The sequence below is a fragment of the Amphiura filiformis genome, chromosome 7, assembly GCF_039555335.1.
Source record: "Amphiura filiformis chromosome 7, Afil_fr2py, whole genome shotgun sequence".
Classification (NCBI taxonomy): Eukaryota; Metazoa; Echinodermata; class Ophiuroidea; order Amphilepidida; family Amphiuridae; genus Amphiura; species Amphiura filiformis.
This window is the reverse complement of record NC_092634.1, coordinates 3445131-3456981: the sequence shown is the minus strand read 5'-3', so window position 1 is coordinate 3456981 and position 11851 is coordinate 3445131. Positions and strand designations below refer to the sequence as shown.

Here is an 11851-nt window from a genome sequence, read left to right as displayed (position 1 = left end):
AAGAGTACTTTAGTTGTAAGTTAGATATTATTTAAAAAATAAAATTAAAACATAAGATTACTCTTCTGAAATACTAAGAATATTTATGAAAAAATAACACTATTCTTCATGAATTTAATTCATACTATAAATTGATTTATTTAAATAAAAATTATTTTATTAATATTACAATTTAACAAATATTACTCTTAAAATAAAATAATTACATTGGGTCAGCTGTCATCTTCATCGAAATGATCGCCGATCTTCTTACAAGTTACATTTTCAACTATGAATTCTGGAATTTGTTTCCTTGATTCTAGATTTATTGGTAAACGTTTGAAGTGATCAAGATGAATAATAGAGGGTTTACTCCAGTCATTCATCGTCGTCAGCTTGGCTTCCTGAATGAGAGAGCGACAAGAGACACAATTGTTGGTGAGTAGTCAGTTGACAGTAGAATTTTCAATTTAAGCTTACTTCAAATCAGTGATTGCAAATTTGCATTCATGCATTGTGTTGATCATGAATTCAACAACTCTTCCTCACACACGAGTCCTACATGACACATTCCTACACCTCATTGGTGGCCATAGCTGGGGCCTCCCATCCATTTTACGCGACGCCAGTATCACAGGCGTGCAGCGTTTACCGCTGTAACGTGGCGCAAGTGCTACACGCATCGATGCGCTTGCAAAAGTCATGACAGTGGTCAGTGCAGTGGGCGTCTTGGATCACAATCCAAATGAACTAAGCTAGTTTGGCGCGAATGCGAGACGTCTCACCCCGAAATCTATTCGCCCCAAAAAAGTTCACCCAATACACGTTACATACCACTACCAGTTCGCCCCAATACACGTACATACCACTACCAGTTCGCCCCAATTGACTCACCGTGTAAGCGTTGCCGTGGCGTCGCGCATAGCTGTGCACGCGATCAATGCCAACACAGTACGACCAATCATAAAAATTCCGTCAGGGGATCATTGTAGGCTTATTAAAACACTCAATTTCTCGCCGTGAATCTCTCTTTTTAGTGCTTTTACGCTATTTTTTTACCACGAAAATCTAATTTTGTGCCGCATGTTTGCAGAATTCAACAACCATTTCCACAACTAACTCATCAGTGATAAGCCGTAAGTTTGACCTGATTTTCCGCCGGGGATTTTCCAGTCTGAGTTACAAAAAGCGGACCATTTTCTGGCACATCCAAGTATTATCCTTTATTTTATTTACTACTCAATTCATTTAGGATATTGACCTTTTATAGCTGATTTATGACGACAATTAGGCCTATTTGTAATTTTTGGTACACGGACGGCTCATTTTGTTTATGTCGAAATTCATGTCCAAATAATGTAAATACCAATACCGCCTCTATATCAATATATTTTGGGGGAATGGCATAAATCTCGCTATGTCTTTTCTATTTTGCTACCTTCTCTTTTTCATTTTTATATCCCCCCCTTTTTTTTTTTTCTTTCTTTTTATGATGACCTTTTTGGAATATTACACGTAGTATTTCTATTTTATGTTCACTTTTATTCCTTTCCGTCTTTATTTTCATTTCTTTCTATATAGTTTTCTCTTCTCTTTCAATGTCTTCCTTTCCCTTGATAAATTTATAATCAGGAGGTAACTTTGAATTATTAATTACTTATTATTTTCTTTATTTTGAAACGGCGAGCGGTCACAGCCCAATATCAACAGCACAGCACTTTAATAAGCCTATGTCTTTTTGAAAGTTAATGTGTAGGCCTATTTGTTTAAAAAAAAACATGTTTAGCGTCCCCCGCTTCCATTTATTGGAATTGATAAACAATTGTAACTATAACAAATTTTGACATGAAATAAAAATGATTTCAGTATACCTAGAAATATACCTAGAAATATATATATTTTTTTGGCAATGTATTTCCTTTGTGTTTGATTTAAACTTCGCTATTAATATTGACATGCTTATTATTTATTTATTTATTTAAGAGTGCCTGATGACCTAATCTACTAAACCTTTAACGTTTGCCCTGTTAACTTAAACCTTCATGCAATAGGGCACCTATTGTCTATAGACCTAAAGTACATTGTTCTTGAATCGTAATTTCAGTGATTTAGTGATTCATGTAAAGTCCCCGGCCCTGCTGACCGGGAGTTTACATGCATGTGCGGTCGCAAGTCAACATGTGGGTCTTTTTAAGGTTGGTCTGAACCCAGGAATTATGGAAACTTTCGGGCCTCATAACTTCTAAATTGTTGGTCTAAAGTATATAAAAGTATACATATTTAGAATGGCAAAGACTTCATAAGTTCATCTGAGAGGTCAAATTTGGGCCAAAATGGCACTTTTGGCCCAAAATCCCCAAAATAATGGTTTTTGGCCCACTTCTTTTTTGTGCACCGTAACAAAAAAATTCTTGGGCCAAAATTTTTTTGAAACTAATTTTTAAAAACTAGATCAAAATATCTGGGACCCGTTTTTTCATTTTTTTGAATTTCGACTAACTTTGAGAAATTTGCCCCAAAAATGGTCAAAAAATGCTGATTTTTCAAAAAAATCATAAAAAAGCCCGATTTTGGCACAAATTTCAAATATTTTTGGTGAAATTGGTCAAAATTCCAAAAATGAAAAAACGGGTCCTAGATATTTTGATCTAGTTTTTAAAATTAGTTTCAAAAACTTTTGGCTCAAGAATTTTTTTTTGTTACGGTGCACAAAAAGAAGTGGGCCAAAACCGTTATTTTTGGGATTTTAATAAAAGTGCCATTTTGGCCCAAATTTGACCTCACAGATGAACTTATCAAGTCTTTGCCATTCTAAATATGTATACTTTTATATACTTTAGACCAACAATTTAGAAGTTATGAGGCCCGAAAGTTTCCATAATTCCAGGGTTCAGACCAACCTTAAGGGGCAAAAATTACACGAATAGAAATCATTCATGGAAAATGTTAACAAAATGAGGGACTTTCGCGGGCAGATGCTAAAACATTTTGGTTCCTTTTAAGTAATATCCTAAAAATTGGTTATTTCAGTGACTGGGACCCGTTCGAGGGAAAGGTTAAAAATGAGTTCTTTTCAGGGCAGAATCTACAACTTAGGTCTTTTGGTTGCACATTAGAAACTTTACGATTTTCAGTTTTGAATGAAATAGAGATATGAATTCTGCCCATTATTCATCCCGGCATGCACATTGCACATCATATTTCTGATTTCTAGCACACACACACACCTATATTAGCTTATAATAATCATACATACCGTAATGAAAAAAGGTTGCAATCTGACTAATCTGTTTGTAAATGATTGGCATTTATTTGATCATGCCGATGACTGCGATGAGTATATGCTACACACTGCAGTGCATTGTACTGCGCTGGTGCTCCTTTGTTGAAAGGGAAATCCCAGATCGGACATAGCCAAAGAGCTCAAGTTACTTTTTTTTGGTGAATAATAGCATTTTCAAGAATGAAACGGAGCACTACCCTATACAAAATAACTTTAGAATGTAATGACTATTATCATTACCAGTAAAATGAGTATACAGGGGGCCTATGCATGTCTTCCCAATCTAGGTATATCAAACACCCAGATTTGGAAGTTTTACGTAGTGGTCCTTTACTGTTACCAAAAATAGGTAAGTGTTGTTTAAATTGGCGAAATTACAAATAGCCTACCATTGCTGTCCGTGTCATCATGTCATTTGTTATTTTAACAACTTTGGATGAAACTGATTTTGTCTTTATTTCAGAAAATTAATTTAGAGGAATCGCTTATTTGCGGTCGTGCGAAAAACCCGGTCTTTAAGGCCAGAGTAATGGAAGACACATTCGTTCACGCCCGAATTTGAGATTTCTTGATATTTATCAACACTAACATGTATTCTTTCACTTGAAACTGACAAAAATACAACTTCCTAATATTTATTCGTATTTTGCTTGATTTATTTCACTCTTTTCAACTCTAAAAAGTCACATGGCTCAAGACAGCTTAGTAAATTGGCGGGAAATAATGAGTCAGAAATGCGCGAATGCGAAATATTGTGATTACGCGCGATTCGCGTCAAGCGTGACGCGGCGCAACTCTCTGCGCGTATGTCCGACGCAGTCAAGGCGCATTCGGTATGTTGTTAACGCCAGCAAATGTGATGTAAACAAAACAAAAATTTGCAGTGAAAAAGCCACTTAGATTTTTTAATTATTTTGTATTTTGGCGCACTAAAAGCAGACATTATAGATTCATTGGTGCAAAAAGATGCATATTTAGACCATGCACCAGATACAGCTTTTACAAGCGTGAAAGTCTTACCGTTTTAAAATATAAGGACGTTTTGTGCATAATTTTGACATTTTTTTACTAAAACGTCGATTTCTCAGAGTTCATTTTTGACAATATTGCACAATTTTTGTGACAAGATAACTCGAAAAATATGCAAGCAAAAGGTAAACATTTTGCACTATCGTTTAGAGCAGATCAAAGTCTAGGGAAGGTTTTCTCATTTTTTCAAAATATTTGTTTTAAACAAAAATATACACCATTATGTGCAATTTTTAGCTTACTAGATTGACAAAATAGTTTTTGTCACATGTTTTTTGCAATATTTTGAAAAATAAGACGAATTTCAAAAAAATAAAAAAACCTTCCCTAAGTTCATGTCTCTTCTCCATGAAAAACTAACTAAAAAGTTTTTACTCCGAACGGATTTTTTTTAACTTGTCACAAAAAAATTGGGGTAAAAAAGTGCATTTTTGTGATTTTTTCAAAAACTTGAGATTTTTGAACAAATCTGACGTCACCATGGGATTCCTTGACTCAATTCCTTTCCAAAAATGTATAGTTTTATATACTTTCGACATACAATTAAAAAATAATGATGCTCGAAAAGGTCCATGTTCTCTCCCATTACTCTGCCCTTAAGACCATGAAATGCCACATGCCCTAGACTATGCCATAGTCGAATTTTATTAAAAATATGTTATTATTAGTCATGATGAACCCATTTCGTTGAACTCAAAATTATACTGATGTTTATTAAAATTAAAGTATTCAATAGTAAAATGGTCATAAAGAGTTAAAAATATCAGACGATTAGTGACAATAAAAGTAATTGAATGCAACATTATCTTGCATAATTATAACGGCTCACTTTAATACTGAACAATTCTGATTTTGGAATCTACCAGTTTATTGATAGCGAACCCCAAATTTGGGAAGCTAACAAACAGAGGGAGTAGGGTGACTGATCAGATGTGAAAATCTATCAATTGTGCACACATTAATTAAATCAGAGTTTTAAGCTTAAATACAATATCCAGAGTATGCACAATGGGCAAGTGGACTACGGGGTAGTCTACACATGCCCGGGCACATGCCGAGTGTCAACTCTTTCGGCAATCACATGCTTAAAAGTTTACGCTCCGGAGAGGGAGTTGTGAGTCAAATGTGCGAAAATAGGAGTAGTAGGCCGTCCAATACCGAGAAAGGAAACTCAAATTGGATTTATGCGCGCAAAAGTAACATTTTCCATTTCCGCGCTCGCTTCTTCGAGGGGTGTGTTCGTGAAGATGTGTGTTGTGTATGGGGGTGAGGTGGGGTGTATGTGCGTGTGGGGGTGTGTGTGTGCGGGAGTGGATGTAGAGAGAACAAATAAACAACCCAAGGTCAATGAGAACGATCTTGAATATGCCCATGTGTGTTCAATACTGCTCATGAAAGTGTGCGTTATGTGCAGTATATTTCTTTTGACATTGGGGGGGAGTTGGGAAAACATTCTTGGAAGTATAGTCAACCCAGTTTTGCCCTCTATCTGTATTTGAATAGCACTGCAATCTGTCTAATCTGTTTAACATGCTTAAACGGCCTGTATGTATAATATAGCTTGTTTGTACCATTTAAAACTGAGACTCAAATTTACGAAGTCCCTTAATCTTTTCATCAATAGAAATATATTCAATAATTATTTCATTACGGTTATTTAAACATAATACTTTTAATCGAAATGTGTCTTTTCTACTTAAAATTAAAGGCTATTTTAAAAGAGTGACAAGCTCTTTCTTCATTTGCAAGGACTACTAAAGCATGCCCCTATCTGAAGAAAAAAAAAATGAAAATAATATCACATCTTATTTATTTGTGGCATTCGACCAAACTTTGCTCTTTTTCAAAAATGAAAATTGTAATTTTTGGTCATTTTCGACTAAAATTTGTTTTGTCCGTTACATGCCAACAGGCCAAATGCAACTTTTAAACATCCTTTTTAAATGTCCCCTAAACCATTTCCATGCTAAAAGAATCAAGGATTTCTATTTTATTTGAGTTTGTCCAAATATTTAAAATTTTGCTTGACACTAACAGACCCCCAGTCTTAAATAACATTCTGTTATGTAGCACGTTTTCAAAAATGGTTCTGAATGTAAAGCGTTTTATAATACCAAATATTTAAACGCTTCAAGTAAAATATTTTGTGTTTGCTGCGGGGTAAACTTCTGTACATGTTTAAAAGATGTAGGCCTGTAATAATAAGTATGCATATCTATATAAGAGACCCGTTTGCCGTCCATAGCTAATGTAAAACGTTTTATACCCATTATATAACCCGACATGGCGTTTCCTGCAAAAAAACACCACCAAGCATTTTGTGTTTGCTTTCTTAACATGTTTAAACGATGTAGGTTTATAATATTAAAGAGATCCGTTTATCGCAACTTACATCTTGAAGAATCAAACAAAATCTGAAATTCGTAAATACAGCAACAATACTCCATATAATAGCAATGGTTCATGATGTGTATAGCATATACGCCCCCCCCCCATCATGCAATGATATGCATATTAATATATGTAAGTTTAATAGGCCTATAGCTATGTGCACGATGTTCCAAATTGTATTATTATTATATTTGTATTATTCTAGTCATTATTGTTATTATATATTTTGTATATTTTTGTATGAGAATAAACAAACTATGAAACTAAAACTATGAAACAACTTATTTTTATCAATGCTTCACCAATTTCCAACTCTGCAAATTGTCTGTCAATCCACATGATTGACATAATAAGAGAATTTAATCCCCTACAATTATAATCAGTTATCGCAATTATTATATTTCGGCATACAGGATAATAATTACCCTAATTATACCGAAAAAGGACGTGTCGGTGTGTTTGAAGTTGAAAATATGTCAATCATATATTACTTGTAATGAAAGAAAGACAGAAAGAAAGAAGAAAGGAAGAAAAAGGAAAAGAAAGAAAGAAAGAAAGAAGTGGCCACTACTGTAAAGCGTTTACAAGTTTGTTCGTGAATCGTCAATCAACATTGTGAATTCTTTATAGTCTTTATCGCCAGTCGTTTAGTATTCTTTAATTATTCTATTTATTATAAATATAATTTAAATACCGCACTAAAATCAAAAGATAAAATATGACATTTGCGAATGCCAACATCCACAGCCATAATGGACATGGAATATGATTGTACCAACTCGGTCTTGGACTGTCCAATGACATGACTTATTGATGAACTAATTCTTTCACGAGCAACCCCAAAACTGTCGAATGCCATCACAATGACTCACCGTGAAGTAAGCCGCAATCCACAAACAGTAAATACGTTAACATGTGATCAGAATTGTTTTAATCCGCTCAGTGAATTGTGCGAGGGAAACTTGAATGCACATTTATCTCATCTCGCTGGATCATTTTGCAATGTGATCATCCCCACTATTATCCTACGCAACCTAATCCTACAAAGGGTAAACCGTAATCCATAACTCATTATAAACACATAGCTATACTCCCTATTCGATTTGTGAATTGTGTATAATATTATAAATCTTCATAATTATATTTAAATTATGAAAGAGAGAAATACGTGAATCGTCAATCAAGCAGTCGTGTAGTACCGAGTTTAATTATTCTCTTTATCATAATTAATTTAATTTAAATAGCGCATTAAAATGAAAAGATAAAGCAGATCTTAAACATTACAGATCTGTAAACCATTGTAAATTTGACAAAGTTCTGAAAGCTTCTGAAATATTAGTTATTTTGATGTCAGTATTTCAGAAAGCAATATACAATCCTGTTTTTGACCCTGTTCACATTATAAAAAAGCTTATTATAAATATATTTTATATCATTATTATTAGCTATTATTTAGACACACAGGTTGGGTAAATAACAAAAAATTGGTAATTTTTCGTCTCAGATTTTGCCGCAAGGTGGGGTGACACATCCCCTGTCCCCGGGATTGACGCCTATGACCTTACCGTACACAGGGTCTTAAATTGAAATATAAATTTATTTATTTATTTATTTATTCGAACATTTACATCAGCGGCACACGCCTACCCGACGGTGCGTTCATACAAAACATATAATAAGCAAAGTTAACATGGTTAAGATGAATACACACAAAATATACACAAGAAAAAGCCCTTACTTTAACCATGGAGGTATACCTCCATGCTTTAACCCTATCAAGCATTCAAACGCACACCATAGTCTTTATTACCAGTCGGTTTGTACCGAATTTAATTATTCTCTCTATATAATACCGCATTCAAACATAACTTTTGCGAATGCCAACACCCATAGCCATAATGGACATGGAATATGATTGGACCAACTCGACCTAGGACTGCCCAATGACATCATATCGTGAAAGTTACTACTGTTTCCAGGGTCACTTGTTAATCTTGAAATATCTCCCTTGCAATATCAGGTGATCATATCCCCTATAAATTAATAGGAATAATTTATTAAACGGATACCTGCATTTTGCAAATAACCTGTCTGCCAATCCCCTGCCTCGCCCTGCTACGCTGCCTAACCACCACCCACGCGTAAATCGATTATGATAATGCCTGGGGCTAATGCGCTTCAACTTGGGATAATTGGTCCGTCCCGCGGCCGCTTTAGCGGCTAACTCAAAGTCGGTAGCGTTTAATGTGCGGTTTTTTATCCACTCGAGAGGTGACACTCTGATAGCGATGGGAGGTCGTATTGATTTTAGCATAATAAAACTGCAAACGATTGGAAGTTGTATCATCGAATGACCGCATGCACTGTATTACGATTTACACAGTGAGTCAATTGGGGCGAACTGGTAGTGGTATGTACGTGAATTGGGGCGAACTGGTAGTGGTATGTACGTGAATTGGGGCGAACTGGTAGTGGTATGTACTGGTGTGGGGCGAAACGTCCTGATACCGTTTGGCGCAGATGGTCTCCAGCTATGGTCGACTTAGTCCTGACCATCACTTGCCTCGCCTCGACGGATTCGTCTATATCTTTGTACAGAAGCCAAGCGTTGTTAATCGGTGATGAATGCACAGTCGAGTCTAGTAGGCGTAGCATATTATACGCGAACGCATGAGTGTGTAACGTTCATCATGCCTGGAACTTATGTGTATTAAACACTGTCTGTGGAAGTAGCCGCTAATAAACATTAGCTTTATTGACTTTATTCTTTAGTTTTATTGCTGATATCAATAGAAAAATATCAACAGAGAAATCACTGATCTTCTTCTAAGGTTGAGTGGCAATTTGACAACCGGACATTCCGAGTGAAAGAATAATGTGAATTAGACAATCTTTAGCTTGTTTTGTTGTTGAAAGGGATTCAATCATGTTTCACCGTTGTTCATCAGCGATTAACAACTCGCGTGGTTTACTTAAACCACACAGTGATGAATCGGTGATGAACAATGACGAAACATGATTGAATCCCTAATTCAACAAATCTTACATGTATGTACCTTTGTACTGGAGTTAACCATTGTTAATCTGTGATGAATCCATAATCTGCCAGTACCAGCGTATACGTGAACACAAGTTAATAGAAGCATGTATATGCGATACATTTGCCATGCCTAGAACTAGTACCGGTATGCGTGTTACATGTTGTTTTCATAAATATGATGGAGGAAGTGTCTAAAAATTGCCCCTTTTAAATCTTACTTTTAAAGTAATTTAAGTTCTTGTTTATTTGCAAAATTTTCTTAATTTTGACCCGGGTAAGCCAAGGACGGGTGGGTACCCGGGTACCGGCAGAGCCTTAATCTGCATTGTATATAATTATGAATTTTTGCATAGATGTCATTGTTTAAAAACACATTCTGTTTTCTTCTTTTCATAGGAAGTGTTGATTTTGTTCAAAGATTGAAAATTGATGCCAAACTTGATGTCCACCGAGGATGTGTAAGTAAATCGTTGTCTCACCATTCTGGTATTCCTTTAATTTGTTTTGAAAATACAAGCAAAACAATAAGCACAATTTATCAAACATTTTTATGTTTACTTAAATGCCAGGTCAGGTGCTGGGATCATATTGAATGATCCTAACAAATCTGGCTGGTCTGTATGAAATTGATTGAAAGACTTACACTTAAGAAAATAAGCAGTTTGATGCTTGAACCAAATTAAGAGGAAGCAAACAAAATAACAAATCCAACAAAAACATTATCAGTTTTATTTATCAGAAATAGAAAGGTAGTTTTAGTGCACCTTATTTGCCAAATTTTGTTCCATAATAACAACAGTATTTTAAAAGAAAAAAAACAGAATTTAAAAGTTGCAGTAAAAAATTGTATTGATTTGAATTCAGCGCGAAGATAATGATCGCTGTAAATTTTAAATTGTGGCTTTTTTTCCTTAAAAATAAAAACACTGCTGTGTTGTTAATATTTAACAAAATTGGGTATCAAAATGTGCATAAATGAATAATTTTTCTTTCTATGTTAAAATACTGTGAAGACAAATTTGATTAATAGTTCTGAAGCAATAATGCTTTTTATGAGGTCTTGGTATTCATGATGAGTATTTGAATGTTGATTTATTTTCTGTGTCTAGGTGAATACGATATGTTGGAATGACACGGGTACCTACTTATTATCAGGATCTGATGACAAGAAATTATGCATTACCGATCCTACAACACGCAAAGCTGTGACATCCATACAATCTGGACATCGTTCTAATATATTCAGTGCTAGGTTTCTACCAGTATCTAAAGACCATCAGGTATGTATGGATATATTCATTGGTTACTGGTTCAAGCCTTAGGCTTTGTGTTGTGATCATTTCGATCAGTGGTTCGTAACAAAGAAAGCGTGAGCCAGTTGACCTGGCAATGATAATATTCTAACATGCACTATGCCAGCAAATATAAAGCACACACAGTCGTCACATGTCACTCATCACCTACTTGTAAGGATGGGAGTTTGCTGTTCATTTGGTATCGGTATAAACAGGTTTTTGTAGGAGCTTTACACATTTGTGATGTGTCATGTCAAAAGGAGACACTTTTGGGCAGGTTATCAATTTTGAGGATTTTACATATCTTAAATAATAGAGATATTTTGCTCCACCATGCCGTTTTCCCCAATGAAATCGGACATTCCTAAGCGAAGATATTGAGGTCGTAAGTTATAGTATTATAAAATTGGAAATTGAGATATCGACCTTTAAAAATATTATTGACAATGTTGAGAGTAGGAATTACCTTGAAAAATGTCTCAAAAAATACAAGATGCCAGTTACGTCTGAAACTATCAGACGATATTTTAAACATTAATAACATCGCATGAAATTCGCAACAAACCCAAATTGTGAAAAAAATCACCCCGGCAGATTTTTGGCTATTTCTCCATTTACGATCCTGCCCAAAAGTGTCTCCTTTTGACATGACACGTCACATTTAATCTTTGCTTTGTTCATTAGTGCTCCCAATGGTCCATACACCAAGGGCAATGTGTGACCCACAATGCATTGTGGCATTAATGGATGCCAAAACAGTTTAAAGTTAGTTATTTTCTAAATGGATAGGGCCCTTAGTGTCAGTCAACCTCTGACCCTTTTATAGGTCCCATT

General features: G+C 35.1%; 1 protein-coding gene across 1 annotated transcript in view; it reads left to right on the top strand.

Annotated features, from left to right (window-relative positions):
• The first annotated feature begins 263 nt into the window (after positions 1-263).
• LOC140156633 (DDB1- and CUL4-associated factor 6-like) overlaps positions 264-11851 on the top strand; it is a 31371-nt gene continuing 19783 nt past the window's right edge. Inside the window, exons 1-3 of the mRNA XM_072179566.1 lie at positions 264-417; positions 10119-10180; positions 10832-11002. Of these exons, the coding sequence (XP_072035667.1) occupies positions 333-417; positions 10119-10180; positions 10832-11002 (318 nt within the window). The 5' untranslated portion in view covers positions 264-332. The remainder of the gene's footprint in view (positions 418-10118; positions 10181-10831; positions 11003-11851) is intronic.